The 17,558-nt window shown below is 38.4% G+C and overlaps 1 protein-coding gene across 2 annotated transcripts; it reads right to left on the bottom strand.

The window, feature by feature from the left end:
• Nucleotides 1-2,817: 2,817 nt before the first annotated feature.
• Nucleotides 2,818-13,629, bottom strand: gsdmeb (gasdermin Eb). Of its 2 annotated transcripts, none has more exons than XM_046846668.1 (10): nucleotides 13,568-13,629; nucleotides 12,624-12,843; nucleotides 10,252-10,444; nucleotides 7,868-8,042; nucleotides 6,815-6,932; nucleotides 6,564-6,680; nucleotides 5,888-6,003; nucleotides 4,461-4,665; nucleotides 4,101-4,174; nucleotides 2,818-3,792 (listed from the first exon to the last, which is right to left on the bottom strand). In XM_046846668.1, the coding sequence occupies exons 2-10, from the start codon at nucleotides 12,832-12,834 to the stop codon at nucleotides 3,541-3,543; spliced, it is 1,461 nt and encodes a 486-aa protein (XP_046702624.1). In that variant the 5' UTR covers nucleotides 12,835-12,843; nucleotides 13,568-13,629; the 3' UTR covers nucleotides 2,818-3,540. The 2 variants fall into 2 exon arrangements, with proteins under 2 accessions (XP_046702624.1, XP_046702623.1); XM_046846667.1 differs by lacking the exon at nucleotides 13,568-13,629 and adding an exon at nucleotides 13,266-13,533.
• Nucleotides 13,630-17,558: the final 3,929 nt, after the last annotated feature.

Raw genomic sequence — 17,558 nt, 5'->3', positions numbered from 1 at the left:
CCATTTCTTCACAATAAAAAGTGAGAATGTGCCCGTTAACCTTTTGTCTGCATATGCAAATGTACACTATATTGCCAATAGTTTGTGGACACCTGGTCATAAGTATGGCATTTCTATATTTAGTCCCAATTTACTCATTCTATATTTTATTCCCTCCACTCTTCTGGGGAAATGTTTAGCTAGATTTTGGATTGGGTTTGTGGACATTCGTGCTCATTCAGCTACAAGGGTGTTAGTAAAGTCAGGTACTGATGTAGGTGAGGTGAAGAAGCCTGGGGTGTAGTCAGCATTCCAATTCTTCTCAAAGGCATTCAATAGGGTTGCTCTTCCACTCCAATCCATGCAAAGCATATCTTCATGGAGTTTGCTTAGTGCACAGGGGCAGTGGCATTCTGGAACAGGTTTGGGTCTCCCAGTTCAAGTGGAGGCATAAAAGACATCCTATACAATTGTGTGCTTTCAGCTTTGCGATAACAATTTGGGAAAGAACCACACACGGAAGTCAGGTGTCCCAATACTTTTGTCCATATATTGTATTTCACTATGACCAGGCTGTTAACGTTTGACCGACAGCCATTAAAATGTGTTTTGTTGTTTTTGTTTTTTTAAGCTAAACACTGTTCATGATTATGTAATACGCATGGAAACATTAATGTCTGCAGGGATGACGCACACATATCCAGATGAGCGATAGATTAACAGAGGGGAAAAAACGTGCCTCTGTTGTGCTGAGGGATATTTTCCTGACACGGGCCACTTGTTCCCTTAGAGAGAAGTTATTCTGACCAGTCACCATGTATGCTGAATTATTTTTATTCTGATGGGTGTGATTTTTTTTCAGAGTGAGTTTTTCCCTCCAACCAGCATGAGGGCGCACTATATGGGTTTTGTATGAAAATCATATTCCCTGGCCTTTGCAGATCACAGACACTCAACTGAACATCTGTGTGAGATGTTTAGTTTATTTTATTTTTACTTGTGTTAAGCAGCACTTTCAAATCATCAACTAAAGCAATATCTTCAATATCACTGCCAGTGAATTCGAGCTCGTCTGTGCATAAAATGAAGTGTATAACTGCAGACGATACAGTTGTGTTCAAATAAATAGCAGTATGTGAATAAAAATGCACATTTTTATTAGCTTTCATGGCCATATTTCAAATCCAGTGAAAATATTTACAGATTCAATTTCAATAACAAAGCATGAACAAATTTGAAAAAGTGCTTATTCTTTTACAGGACGCAAAAATACTAATTTGTTAAAAAACAAAACAAAAAAAACCACTGTGAACAAATCTCTTTGGGGGGAAATCAGTTTCTAACTTTGATTTAACTTCACTTTAAATGACCAAACTTCTATTTAGAAATGTAATCGCTTCTGCACATGCCGTTTCACATGCGCATGTCATCTTACTGTACTTACAGGTTTTGGCTTTTTGTTGCCATTTTTAGGCATTTGAGATCATTTGACTTAAGCATCCTATAATTTTCTGCACTTTTTTGTTTTCTCCTCTCTCCAATCAACTATTTAATAAAATTCATTTGTTCCTCAATTATGTTCAAAACGGCCCGTTTTACTTAGACATTCATAATGCGATATATTTTATAACAATGTGTGGAACATGTGCTTCCCATCTTCTATAACAAAGGATCATTAATGACACCTGGTTTGTCACAGAACGAATGAGTTCTCTAATTAAAGTCCACACTGCTATTATTTTAAACTCACCCCTTTCAATGAACGAGTCCATTTCTGTGCACGTCATGACAGTTGGGTCAGATGTTTTTCTCTGACACTACTGCATCTACAAGCAAAATTATTTACAATGAAGAAACTAAAACCAAATCCCCAAAAAGTACATATCACTGATTAAAACATTGTTTTAACTACAAACAGAAAGAAAATGACTACCTAAAGCATTTCCTCGAATCTATTGATCTAGAATACACAGGATTGTAGGGGTTTTGCAATCAGTATACTACTGCTATTTAGACAGTGATATTTATCCCTCTTAATGGAGGCATTCTATTGTTACATTTCTGTTTTAATGTTGATTTAAAGAGTCTTGTTTAGTGCAAAGAATGAGTGGATGAACATTTATAGGCTTTACCTGCATCATGAAAGCAAAGTTTTTGAAAAAGGGAAAAACAATTTTTATTTTTTTTTTTAAAGCCACCTACAATTAATTATTTTCGATCAGGAAATCCTCGACCGCAACTGCTTCCTAAATCTTACCATACACAGTGCCCTCAAGTGAAAGTGCTAAATGTGCTCATTGTCATAAAAGTGACATTATGGCAGTTTCCCAGCCTGGGCCCACTGTTCTGCTCCAAACAAGTGTTTTGGGTGTAATATACTGTACACACCTCTACATGACATCATACTGAATATTACAATACAAGCCACTTTAATAATGAAAGGCATAAGACATTAACAGTCAACAGTCTTTTGATTTTGCAGCATGACATCTATATGAGAAAGCTTTATCCCTTCACCCCATGCTGCCCCTAGCTAATAAACACATCTGAGAACTTGCTGATGTTCTACAAATAATTGATTTGTATTTTTAGAAATAGTTTAGAAAAAAGTTCATGCCTTCTTTACATGGTCCACCAGACCATAATAAGACTGACCTAGTAAAAGGTTTGAATTGGATGATACCAAGCTGCCCTTTTCATTATTAATCCTGTTATTGCGTATACATGTGATGTAAACTGGTTTGTGTCCTGAGGCAACAGATTGTAATAAAGCAACATACATTTTTTTACTTCAGTCGCTTTGGATTTTTTTTTGTTCATAATAATAAACAGGCAAAATTATATTTTACTAACATCAGTTTATGCAACTTTAGGTCAGTCAGCAAAAACAAAACATTAGAAAAAAAAATAAATCACAAAAAAACAGTTAAATACATGTATCATTTAAAAGCTTTAAAATGCGAAAAAAATATAGTCTTATTTACATGACGTTTTTGTAGCCATAGTTTCAGCATTCCGCCACGTGGTGGCACTGGTTCATAGGCGTTTATTTATTCTAGTGTTTACATGGGTTTGTTATTCACAGTGTCTCGTTTGTGCTGAATGACATTTGTTCCTATAGCTACGAAGAACATTTCTAGCAGGTAAAAAAGTTGCAGCCGTTGCTTGTGCTTTTGGTTCAAGTCGGACGATGGTATTGATCAGTTCATGATGAGACACGGATTTTAGGCCACCTCAAACATTATGCTCCAGCAAAGAAGTGCAGTCATTAAAAAAAAAGCAAGATATATAAAGAAATGGGTCGTTAATATCTTTTAAAAAACAGTCAAATGAAATATCAAACGACTGGTTTCATTAGCGAAACTATTTGATTGGTGTCTAGGCTTGTAGGGTTTATTTAAATTAGAATGAATGATATAAGACGAGCTGTTTGTGTCCACCCTTACTACGAATCAAAGATTAAAGGGATGCGAGTAGATTATAGGCAGCATTGGTACATGGAGCTCATCAAGTCCTGCTTGTTACACGATAAAATGATGTATAAAATCTTTTAGTTAGAAACTAGTTTTTAGTTATTCTCACTCCTGTTGGGGATACTAAAGAGGCCAAACCAAAAATGGCAATGCACAAGATTAGAGAAAAACGTCCCCCCTGGCTGCTGATCTGGGCCTGGATCACGTCCTCCTCTTTAGACAGCACCACATCAGAAGATCCAAAGAGTTCTTGTACTTTGCTGTAAGTGTCCTTTTCAGCCACCGGGGCCAGCATGCTGTCCTTCAGGGAGCACTCTTTGTTTTCCATAACATTCTGTACCTGTAAGGCAGTACAGACCAGACAACCATACATTTATTTGGTTGCTTCGTCCATTCGTTCACATCTAAGGTCAGTTAAGCAAATCCAATTCAACTGCTGAGCAAAGAGAGCGAATGAACCAGAATAGATGGAGAACACGGACAGTAACCTCAGCATAAGGATCAAACCAGGGACTTACTGTGCTCTCAATACACACTGTACATTTCCCAGAAATGCACTGCTTCCTGAACTCATCAGACCAGGTCTCATTCAGTTCAATTTAATTTTACACGTGTTTAGACTGACTGTAAAGGAGACCAGATACTCACAAGCAGGTGCAGTGCCTGTATGGTGGGCCGCTGGCAGCAGGATTTGAGCGCACTCAAGGTAAACTCACTCATCTCTACAGGAGGGGAGGGAAGGGGGGGGGTTTAAATCAGCACTAACTTGTCAAAAAATGCAAATATATATTTTTTAATTAAGAATAGCAATCGTCTCACATCCGGTTCATGTCTAATTCTTAGCAGCACAATCATTTTATATATATATATATATATATATATATATATATATATATATATATATATATATATATATATATATATATATATATATATATATATATATATATATATATATATATATATATATATATATATATATATTTATTAATTTATTAATTTACTTACCCTCTAAAGCACTAGTAAGGATGTGGATGGCAGTGAGGGCAGAGGGCTGTGACTGTTCTTCAAGTGCGAGTCTTTCCAGTGGGCCGTCACCTGAATCTTCTTTCTCCTTGATCAGATCCAGTGTAGTCTGGACTGCATTTTTCAGATTGGGCACTTTGTCCAACATGGAGAGATCAGACTTCCTACCACAGTTCAAATCCTCCAACTAACAGTGAGACAGAAACAAAGCATTAGTATTAAAGGCATAAGTAAAAATCCACGCACATTTCTAACATTCTACATCTGCTGTTTCATAATCATTGCACAATTGAAAGGCTCTGGCATGAAGGAATTGGTGTTGGATCTATGTTAAGTTTTTTTTATGAGTTGCTCAGGAGCTCCTGGTTCCACAACTTTATATGATTTGTACAAGACTTTAAGGACATTACAGGAAGGACATTAGTCATAATCTCACACTCTGGTGCTCATGGTATTTCTCACTCTCCAGTGTATTTTTATTTTTTATGATATATAAATCATACTCTTGAGATCACCCAAATGAGGGTTCTCCTTTTAAAATCTGGTTCCTCTCAAGGTTTCTTCCTCATACCATCTATGGGAGTTTTTCCTTTCCACAGTCACCCCAGGTTTAGTCATCAGGGATAAATACACATAATTCACTTGTATTTAAAAATTCTGTAAAGCTGCTTTGAGACAATGTCCATTGTGAAAAGAACTATAGATATAAACTTGAACATGAACGTTTAACAAATTGTAGCCCAGAGCGACAGGTTTTTCCCACACTGCCACTGCTACACTGCTTCTACTCACTTCTTGTAGCTGCATGAATCAGATTTAAAACTGATGCTCACCTACAAAGACAGAAATGAACCAGTGTCCCTCTACCCCACAGCACTTATCTCCCTACACACCGCACCACACACCATGTGATCCACAGATCCTGGCATGTAGATGGTGCCAGACATCTTAAGAATTTCCTCCTGACATTGCAATGTTTCATTTTTGTCTGTTTTAGGAAGGAAGGTAGGCATCACGAATGAAAGAATGACAAAAGTTATTTTAGGAAAATGATGACCAGCCTAAGAAGATTGTTTGAAGATAATCATTGGATTATTATTATTATTATTAATGCAAAACCCTACCAGCTAAAAAGTGTAATTATGGTCTGTAATGTGACCTCTGGGTATTAAAATATATTCTGTAAAACATACATGGTTCATGAAATAGGTTGCATAATGGAAACAAATCCCAGTTCTTAAAAATGGTTTCAAAACAAGTAACAGAGTGGAAAATACATTGTGTTTGAGAAACATTGAATACACATGCAAGAGCTGTACTTTCCCCATGGTTGATCCGCCTCTGCTCTGTAAAAACAAAAGATATGATTATTGTGTGTAAACTATGGTCTAGGTCTTATTTTTACTCACTGCAACGACCAGGGTACTGATGGCTGTCTTGTCCTTCAGGAGGACAGTGATTTGCTCGAAGAGAATTGAACGTGTGCTGGCAGGGAGCCTTGAAAGCCTTTCGAAATGAACCAACTCTGAGAGCGTGAGAAAGCGAGAAAGAGAGAGTGAGAGTGAGAAAGCGAGAGAGAGATGAGCTGTTTGAGGAATTTAAAAAATCTGGGGAAATCAAACATGTTATAAAGACGCCTACTGTGCATATAACTACATAGTCTACATACATCATCCAGCTAACAATGCATTAATCAATCTTATTCAGAATAAACTAACTGCAGACACTAATAATATTAGAATAATGTACAGGTTTTCTTGTTTTCAGGTAAGACATCTGTATATCTCTTCACCAAGCACTTAATTCATCACTAATTTAATCATTACATCACTGTGCATTGGGTATTTACTATATTAATGTTATTATGCAGCAGGCTTTAACATTTGATCACCTTGTTAGCCTGAGACTTCCTCTAACAGCCTTCATAGTATTGCAAAGAAACGATATCTTCCATAAAGACCACATTGCTGATCTTTAAAGCAACGTTTCAGGCGAGACGGATGTAACTGGGTTGTCTTCTGAATGCTAAAAAGGTTATTTGGAATGTAACGCTCTGCATGGTCCATCATGGATTTCAGCACTTACCACCCTGTATATTTTGAAGTGGTGATTGAAATGGAGTGCTGTGTAGCAGGGCTGTGCTTGTTGCGTTCAGGCCGTCCACCTCGATGAACCCGTACGTGTCTGGCATCAAGCACACTTCTGAGAAAACAAGACTGCCTTGATCAGCCAAATCATTGGTGACCAACTTCCATTTACTGGTTTAAAAACACACTAACACAAGGGAAATGATCGTCTCTTGTCAGGTGATACTCAAATTAGAGACTAGATATTACCGAATTGACCCGTTTTCTTCAAATTGAGCTCCATTAAACTGTAAGCCAGGGCCGTCTTAGCTGGGATTTCAAGAAACACGTTGCTGTCGGAATGAAGGCTGCCGTTATTTACTGAAACCTGCAAAGCATTGAGAAAAGATAAGAAGAGAGAGGTAAGAGTCAAGCAATCGTACCCTATAGATAACATACAATTCTATTTCATATTATAGTTAAACAAACTAGTTAATAGGGTGAACTTACTTTTAGTGATGGTTTTTGGATGTTGATTTAGTTTTAGAATTACTACATATAAAAATTGGCCAGGTTGTCACCTAAGGTTATTTATTTATAGGAGTAACTATAACCTAGTTTGGGTTTTTCAAATTAACTTTTTTCTTGTATGAAGGTTTCTAAATGGAAACAGATATTTTTTTAAATGCAATTCAGACACAGTGTTTACATGTAGACCCGGCACTGTGCCATATATTAAATGTCAACCAGTGGAAAAATAGACTGACTGTATGCTGACATGGCAATGAATGGCAAAACATCACTATACAGCTTGAGGCTGATAGTTTGGGGTAAAAAAGGGTACCAGTCCCTCACCATTTGATAACTTCTGCAAGCTTCAGTTTCTATGTTCCTATTTAGCATTCCCAGGATTTCCTTGCTTTCAAGTGTACAGTTGATGCAATGAGATTCATTCTATACTCTAAAAAGCCCCAGGTCTCTGACCTTTAAAAAAAAAAAAGTAGGCCTTTCTTAGAGCACCTTCACCTTCATTTCTAATAATTATTACTTTTTTATTATTACTATTCATGCATTTTGGTTTGTTACTGTTTGATTACTGATCTCTTTGTAACCAACAGAAAAATCAAGCAAAAAGTAGCATCTGTCTCTCTGTTGTCTCTAGTACAGATGTGCTAGGTGTTTTGTATCATGTCACCTGTGTTTTACAAGTCATTCTGAAGAAGCGTGTCATGCTACCTGAGCTCAAAAGTCATCTAAAGCGGTCTCATGCTTAACACCGTGTTACTGTAACATTAGAATGCTGTGTAATCCAGCGGGGCTGACCTCAATCTTCTTGGGAACAGTGAACCCAAGAAAGGCTGAGCAGCTGCCTCCCTCTTGTACTTCCTCGGTAACTTTGCACGTCTGTGTGGTTATGATGCGCTCCTTTACCAGCGCAAACACGTCACGCCGCCGCTGCGCCGTCTGCTTCAACAAAGAGTGCTGAAAATCCAGACATCTACACGAGACAGAAAAATACAACAACTTGCATATTTACAAAATGCCATCTCAGGTCATAACACAATGTAAAACACGTATGTTTTACATCCAGTAAAAGTTGGTCAACTGGTACGGCAAGCGATTTAAAAAAAATTATGTACAGTATTTATGCATCATGATCTGAGTATCAGGTCCAGTCTTTCACAACACGCACTTAAATGAGCGCTAAAACTAAACAAAATATGTGGTTTGGTGCTTTTTGCTTCATAGCATTCTAAACTTTGTGCTAGCATGAGGAAAGATCTCCTGATAAGGCCAAATGCCTAATTTTGTAAATATACACCACATATGTACAGGACGATGGTATCCAGTGCTGAAATTGCTCTAATGTTTATCTTCCTCTTTCGTGAGACAAGTAAAGCAGCTTTTACGATAAACTGAAAATGTGCACTGTGATAAGGCTGCTAGTGGCAATAGGGCGGCCTCCTGCACGATGTGATGTTTCGGTGCAATCACTCATTTTAAAGTGGGCCACTAGAGCAGCACATTTTTTATGTGTAATGAGGAAGTCACTGCAAGCACTAAATCGCATACAAAAAAAAAAACTTAACCGATAGGAAATCTTTTGCGGTCAACTCAGTGTCGCACCTGATCTAAGACAGTAGGCAGTAACATGCCGTTACTCAATAAAACAATTATACAAGTAATATGTACTAGGGCAGCAACTAACGATTATTTTGATGATCGATTAATCGGATGACATTTTTCTTCATTTAATCGATTATTCAAATTTCCTTTTTTATTTAAAAAAAAAATTGATGTTTTGCTTATTATATATTATATAATTAATATTAATATATAATATTATTATATATAAAACCCTAATTCAGGGTATTTGTGTATAAAAGTGTTTAAAAAATGCAAAAGCCACATATTGAGTTTAACGATGTTTAATTTTGACATTTTATAAAGCACATAGTGGCTGTGTGCATGGGGGATTTCTACATTGAACAAATTTAATCATGTTGGATCGTTTCTGTAAAAAAAAAAAAAAAAAAAAAAACCCAACAGCATTTGAGTACGCAAGGTGAAGCAATTTTTGCAGATGTCAAAACCTGCTTAAAATAATCAATATAAAATATGATACATTGTTTTGGCAATTTATGGTTAAAAATAGACATGTTTATTTGTGAAGATATAAGCAACTAGAATAAATAATGAATTTCATTGTGTATAATAATTAAATGATTTATGCATAAATGAAATATGCATAACATTGAAAACAAGCATTTAATCGTAGTAAAGACGCAGTAAATCACATCTAAAAACAGATAACTAGTAGACAAATGCTAACCGGTTTAATTAAAAAGAGGGAAAAATATGCATTGATGTACAAATGCATAATTTACTGAAAACCACAACAGTGACTAAACCTGTAATCGTTTACTGCTGCTGTTATTTGCTACTTTTAGATTTAGTGTTTATTCGAGTCACGACTGAACAGATCCAATACGACTGTCTTGAAGTTACAAACAGTTTACACAATAGCACTTCATTGAACTATACCATTTTCACATCACAAGGATACTAAAGTTTCTGCTTAACATGCTGAGGTTTGGCCTTCATCTGTGACTTGGGACGCACAACTTTTCCTGCTGCCCATACACTCTGTACTCTCCGCTATTTTGCATGCGGCTGTGTTTTCTTCCCATCGCAATAAACCACTAACTTGAGCAGCCCAACTAATTAATAACGGCATTCGTTGACAACGGATTTCGTTATCGATTAGTTGTTGCAGCCGTAGTATAAACACTTAACTACTGTAGTTCTTGTATAAAGGCTTGTCTACATTCACTAATAAAGTTTTTTGTGAACAAAGAAAACTAGTTTTGTGATTTATGTGATACACCTCATACACACAGATACACACAACTGGCCTTAACTTAGTCACCCACAGCAATTAATTTTTTGGGAAACAGCTTGAATATTTATTCCAAAGTTTTACAATAAAAGAAAAATCGTTATTAAAGATTCCGGGCTTTCAAACTTTTGGCACAGTTTGCAAAAAAATTCCACCAGCAAGCACTTTCACTTCCACTTCCAGTTCATGATGAACTTTTTGTGTGTGTGTGTGTGTGTGTGTGTGTGTGTGTGTGTGTGTGTGTGTGTGTGTGTGTGTTTTCATTGTGCAAACTCTACAATAACAGGACCACTGATTGTTCGCTTACCTATCTTTAATATCATAAAGCAGTTTCTGAAGGTCTACTTCTTGCTTCATAAGGCTCCCAAATGAGGAGGCCAGTTTAGACGAACCTTTTCCTTCAATGTTCAGACTTCCAGGACCGATACCTGCTTCAGCTCCTCCAGTTGTGTTGTTTTCCATTGTGGAATTATACTTTAAAAAGTCTGTCTCGATCACAACTGTGGGTTACACAGAAAGGCATTGTTTCATCAATACACAGTGTACAAATCTATTACTCACTTCTATCATTCAGTGTTTTACTTCATTTACGCCACAGCATTTTGACAAAATGAATGAATGTGTCATGTTGAAATGATCAGAAGATGTCATGGTAACCTTCCAGCATGAATGGCTTGACCCACTCTTCAAACCATGACTTAGCTTTTAGATGTTCCCTAATTGACATGCTGATTCAGGCTATTGTGTTCTGCTTCTTCACCAAAAAAAAAAAAAATGTTACAGAAGACTTCACTGCCCCATGTCACAGCTGAGGTACAACCACCCTCTCCCCAACATTTATAAATGTTTCATAGTATAACTGGATAAACTTCCTGTTTATCTGCACATTCTACATTCTACCTCCTGGCTCTGGTGAGGATGACATCTGGCCAATTCCAGATATCAGTCTCCAGACTCTGCTGAGGACATGACTGTATCACGACATGACAATCGTACTCCCCCCTGACTACACTAATAATGTTGCTGTGCATTGTGCCTCTGCAGATGATGTAGTTACTTTGCCACCTGGATACAGGAAGATCATTGTCACTCCACCTCTTGGCTTCATGGATGGCACAGTCTACTTTTCTTTTCCTGTCTCAGCAGACGATGTCATTGGACCACCTCCTGGCTTTGCCGAAGTCATCATCACCTGCTTCCCGGCATTGCAAAGGACACTGGTCCGCCTGCTTAATCCGGACCATCTGCCTTGTGTACACCTACCTGCCCCTCTAAGAATGTTGCTCAGGCCAAGGGCATCTGTGTGCCTCCCTTCTGCTCCTCCAAGGTTGTCATTTTAGTGCTCTGCTCCACATAGGTCATCACTCTGCCCTCGTGCTTTGCTGTGAACCAGGACTATGTTGTTGTTTTTTAATATGACCTAATAAACATGGTGATCTTATTCAACTGCATCCTGCCTAGTCATCTCCAGCCAGTACATCACACAAGACAAATTTCTGTTATCATTATAGACCGTTTCCTTCACATGCACTTTTTGTCACATGAAAGTATTAAAGTTTAGCCATATTGCTAATAAAAAATAAAAAAAAGCTGATTTGATTTACAGACGAGATTTAAAGAAAGTGTGTCTTCAGGGTCATTAATAATTGTAAAATGCATAGGTAAATATTCTGATTCACCAATTCATTTAAATGTTGGCAATGCGATTAGATTTTTTTTTTGTGCTTTTCCTTATGCCTGAGATACGATTACATTTACAGCATTTGGTAGATGGCCAAATCCAAAGCAACTTACATTTATTAAACTGAGCAGTTGTGGGTTAAGAGCCTTGTTTAAAAGTCCAGCGGTGGCAGCTGAGATCTGAACCTATGCCCTGATAAGAAGTCCAGAGTTTTAACCACTGATCTACCACTTCCTAATGGTTAGAAGTTAGCGGTTGAAACATCATTTTTACTCTCAATTTCCAGATTATTAAGAAGTCCAATGTAGAACCAATGTAAAAGTACCAGAAAAAGCAAATTATCTCAAACAAGCAATGCAGCGATACGATACATTTACTCATTCACCCATGTCGTGATATGGAAGTTTTAGTGCTTTGTGCGCTCTATTGTTAAAAATACTATGCATATAAAATTAATGAAGTGTTTATAAACAAATAAAATGAGGAAGGGTACATAGGCACAAAGGTGAAGTGTTAGAACTAGATCTGTGATGTACAGATGAGAAGGTGTAATGCTGAAGAGGGGGATACCCAATCTTTCCGGAAAAGTAGGTGCAAGTTTTCATTCTGACTAAGCAAAAGCCAAAAAACCTGATAGTCTACTGAAAGTCAAGACCATCTGATTAAACATGTGGTATCAGGTGAGGTTCCTGCTTGATTTAATTGATGAAAACTTGCACCCGTGCCAGCGCTTCACAGATAAGACTGGACACCCTGAACAGACTGAAGATCTTAAATATCTCTAAGACGAGATGAAGCAATGGATCCTACTGGTATCACTTGTCATAAGGCAGTCAAATACAATAGTTGGTCATCTAAGAACTGAACTCAATTCAACTCAGAATATCCTAACAAAATCAATCTCTGGACACAGATTATTATGCAAAACTGGTTCAGTGTTAGTATTTTCCCTTTTAAGAGTCTGCAGTGAATGTTAAAACGGTGTGAAAGCTCAGTACCTGGAGAGATGGGTGGCTCCCCGAGCAGCACATCGTTCAGGGTGAAGTCTGTCGGCATGTACCTGGGTCGCTGCCAGAACCAGAAGGGATTCCGCTTGATAACCAGCGAGGAGACGATTAAATTATCCGATTCATTCAGCCGGGAGACGGGGATTAAACAGCCATCGGGGTCAATTTCATCCACAAATCCTTTGGTCGCTTTAGCAAACATCTTCAAACACTAGAAACACATAACGTGTAATATAAACAGCGTGCACCGTATTTGTTGTTTTCTATGCGTATTACTGGAGAGAGCATGGTCATGTGACTTTTCCAGTACAGCATGTCCAGGGTCAGTATGCTAACCGTATTCTTTACATGCTATAAAACAATAAACATATAAACCTACAGCAGGGAGAAGCACTGGGTTTGTTTTTAAAGAAAGAGTAAATACTAAGCTTTTGAAAATAATGTATTGTACATAACGACAATCTGTTTGTAAAAATATCCCGTTTTTTTTAAGTAGAAGGGCGCAGGAATATCGAGGCTAATCTTTTTCTCAGCGCAGTGATGACAACGAAAACAACGAATGCGCCGCGCGTGCGTTACCCACAGTCTCGCGCTGTAACAATGGACGTTCTGCTTCACGCGAGAATCCCTTACCGTCTTTTACACGGAGTCGTAGTAAAAACGCAGCGGTGAAGATAATCATCCACGCCGTGTCCCTGCGAATCGGTGTGTGTCTTTGGTTGCTCAGCTCTATCTCTGGGGGACTCTTAAACCTCAGCCCCACCTACACGCCTGGTCAATCCACTGACTCACTCACTCATAACTGCGGTTCAGGATTTTCCCTCCATCTTCAACTACATATGCTGACATAAATACCCCCAAATCAATAAACACTAAAACTGAGAATAAGTTCTTCTTTGCATAGGGTAAAGGTGACACTATAAACACACACTCACGCCAAATTTGCATCTCAACACGTGTTACGTAGGCAAGAAAGATTTTCTCTAGACTTGGACACATGACTGAAAATAACTAGAAGCTACAGCTCTGTGCTACCCTGCTGCACACCACAGCGTAGCCACAGATATGCCAAAACTCATTAATGTGTATGTTATATTATAATTATCCGTGTTATATGATGTTAATTATGAATTTAATAATTTCATACATTAGGCAAATGTTACTCAACTCACCATAATTCTGAATCAGTGTTATGCAATTATGATATTACTGCATTAGGGAAAAATTGCTACTGAAACAAGTGAGGGAAATTGACATAAGTGGAAGTGGTAAAAAAATAAAATGAAAAAAATAATATGATATACACAGTTTCTGTACTTGAGTAAAAGTACATATACCTTGCTTATAAATGAATTTAGTAAAAGTTCTCCTTATAAAATATGCTTGACTGCTAGCATTGGAATGTACTTAATATCATTAGTAAATGTACTGACCTATAAAAAATATATTTTAATCATATATTAATATCACCTATCATACATTTCAGTGTTCCATTCGCCTGTGCATCAAACATTTTTAAATAGAGACTTTTCTAGTGTTACATGCACCCAGTGAGATTACACTTACTCCAAAGAAATGCTTGGCAGAACTGTGAGGTTACGGCTGTGGCCTTGTGAGGTTATCATGTAACGCAATGCATGTGTTCACTTCAATATGATTGTTTTTTTTTTTTATGAACTAGAGTAAAAAGTCAGATATTACTAAGCTAGCATGTCATGAGGTAAAAGTAAAAAACAAAACCCAAAATGAAAGTACTGCTTTAAAATCTGGCAACAGAGAATCCTATGGCCTTTTCAGAGCCAATCTTAAGAGCGGAATTAAAGCAGCAAAAGACAACAAACTAAAAATTGAGGACAAATTTAACAACAACGACCGTGGAAAGGCATTTATAACATCATGGGCTACAAACCATCAAACATCACCCCCCTGCAAGCAAGGTCACTCTTCCAGACTCATACGCTCGCTTCGATCCTGAAAACACAAAATCAAAGCTGAACTCCCACCTGATGACCTGTCACTCATACTTTCCACCAGTGACGTGTGCTCCACCCTGCACAAGGTGAATGCACATAAAGCTGCTTGTCTTGATCGCATTCCTGGCTGAGTACTCAGGACTTGTACAGAACAGCTGGCTGACGCCTTCACCAATATTTACATCCTCTCCTTGGCCCAGGCTAAGTGTTTTACGATGCTAGTCCTCTCCCATCTGAAAACTTGCCTGTCCCCAACACTAGACCCATTTCAGTTTGTCTATAAACCCAACAGGTCAACAGCGGACACCACTGCCTCAGCTCTCCATACTGCCCCGAATCACCTGGATAAAAGGAGAAGGAAAAATTCTGGAGTGAGTTAGATGAAGTGGTAGAAGCGGTACCTAGAAATGAACGATTGGTGATTGGGGCAGATTTGAATGGTCAATGTAGGTGAAGGGAACAGAGGTGATGAAGAGGTGATGGGTAGGTATGGCCTTAAGTAGAGGAATGTGGAAGGGCAGATAGTGGTAGATTTCGCTAAAAGGATTGAAATGGCAGTGGTAAATACTGATTTTAAGAAGAAGGAGGATCGTAGGGTGACGTATAAGAGTGGAGGAAGGTGCACACAGGTTGACTATGTTATATGTAGGAGATGCAACCTGAAGGAGATTGGAGACTGTAAGCTAGACAGCATTGGATGGTGGCCTGTAGGATGGTATTGAGGTGAGAAAGGAGAGGAGGAGAGTGAGGATTAAAAGAAGAATAAGATGGTGGAAACTCAGGGAGGAAGACTGTAGTGTGAGATTCAGGGAAGAGGTCAGACAGGGGCTCGGTGGTTGTGAGGAGGTGCTGGATGATTGGGCAACCACTGCTGAAGTGATAAGGGAGACAGCTAGAAAGGTACTTGGTGTGACATCTGGAAATAGAAAGGAAGACAAAGAGACGTGGTGGTGGATTGAGGACTTGCAGAAGAGCATAAGTAGATAGAGGTTGGCAAAACAGAATTGGGATCAACAGAGTGATGAAAAAAGTAGGCAGGAGTACAAGGAGATGCAGCAGCAGGTAAAGAGGGATGTGGCGAAAGCCAAGGAAAAGGCATATGAGGAGCTTGGACGCTAAGGAAGGAGAAAAGGATTTGCACCGATTGGCCAGGCAGAGGGACCGAGCTGGGAATGATGTGCTGCAAGTTAGAGCAAGAAAGGAGGGAGATGGAAATGTGTTGACTAGTGAGGTTGAGAAGATGGAGGGAGTATTTTGAGAAGCTGATGAATGAGGAAAATAAGAGAGAGAGAAGGTTGGATGGTGTGGAGATGGTAAAGCAGGAAGTGGCTAGGATAAGTAAGGAGGAAGTGAGAGCAGCGATTAAGAGGATGAAGTGCGGTAAGTCGGTTTGACCAGATGACATACAGGTAGAAGCATGGAGATGTTTAGGAGAGATGGCAGTGGAGTTTTTAACCAGGGTGTTCAACAAGATTTTGGAAGGTGAGAGGGTGCCTGAGGAATGGAGAAAGAGTTTGCTGGTACTGATCTTTAAGAATAAGAGAGCTGTGCAGACCTGCAGTATCTACAGGGGAATTAAGTTGATCAGTCACACCATGAAGGTATGGGAAAGAATAGTGAAAGCCAGGCTGAGGAAAGAGGTGTAAGCAACAGTATGGTTTTGTGCCGAGGAAGAGCAGCACGGATGCATTATTTGCTTTGAGAATGTTGATGGAGAAGTATAGAGAAGGTCAGAAGAAGTTGCATTGTGTATTTGGATTTAGAGAAAGCGAAAGGGTGCCAAGAGAGGAGTTGTGGTATTGTATAAGGAAGTCAGGTGTGTCAGAGAAGCATGTGAGGGTGGTGCAGGACATGTATGAGGACAGTGTGACAGCAGTGAAGTGTGCAGTAGGAACGACAGACTGGTTCAAGGTGGAGGTTGGACTGCATCAAGGATTGGCTCTGAGCCCTTTCCTGTTTGCAGTGGTGATGGACAGGTTGACGAACGAGGTCAGACAGGAGTGTCTATGGACTATGATGTTTGTGGATGATATTGTGATTTGTGGTGAGAGTAGGGAGCAGGTTGAGAAGAACCTGGAGAGGTGGAGGTATGCGCTGGAGAGAAGAGGAATGAAAGTCAGTAGGACTAAGACAGAGTACATGTGTGTGAATAAGAGGGAGGGCAGTGAAGTATTATGCATAAGATTTTTTAAAAATGTGTGCATATTGTGCATGAACATGGTCACCAGGTGGTGAAAAAAAGTATTAAATCTATTAATTTAGGCTATTTACAAAGTTAGGTCCTTATCTGAAATAAAACAGGAGAAGATTATTAGGAAAACACACCATTGTAATGTCCTTTTGTTACCCTACGAAAATATAGTCAAGAAATCCATTTACTATGATGAACAAAGAAATGCACAGGTGTGGCACAATATAGTTATCAGTGATTGGTTGTTGGGAACATTGGCTTGGCCACAACATACAGTCCACCAAACCTGTTCTCTCCACTTAAATAGATGTGGTGTGAGCTGCAGATCTGTATTTTAGACTGGGCAACAAGCATAAAACAGTCTAATTTCTTCCCCAAAGTCATTAGATTTCTCACCAGGCTCATTCATTTTATATGAAGCCTGTTTATATAAAGCAAGCTTCAAATAAAACAAACAATATCAATATAAACAAACATCTGTTTTTTCAGCAAAATGCAGAAAAGCCAACACACTTCCTCATTTGTAACTGCCTTTAAAATCAGCATGATGTAGAACTTTTCCTTCTTTAATTCTTGTTTCACATTGTCATGTGCTATACAAGTATATACAATTGTTTTATAGTCATTTCATCTGTGAAAGCGTACATTTATTGTTATTAACACTTGTGATTAACAATTTATTTAAAAAAGGCTAAGTCAACAGGAACAATGTCTGGGACAGCAGACACAAATCCATGTGATAATGATCTTTTAATTATTATA

The sequence above is a fragment of the Silurus meridionalis genome, chromosome 4 (genome assembly GCF_014805685.1).
Source record: "Silurus meridionalis isolate SWU-2019-XX chromosome 4, ASM1480568v1, whole genome shotgun sequence".
Lineage (NCBI taxonomy): Eukaryota > Metazoa > Chordata > Actinopteri > Siluriformes > Siluridae > Silurus > Silurus meridionalis.
Note: the sequence above shows the minus strand (reverse complement) of the source record. Positions and strands in the feature narration are given on the sequence as shown.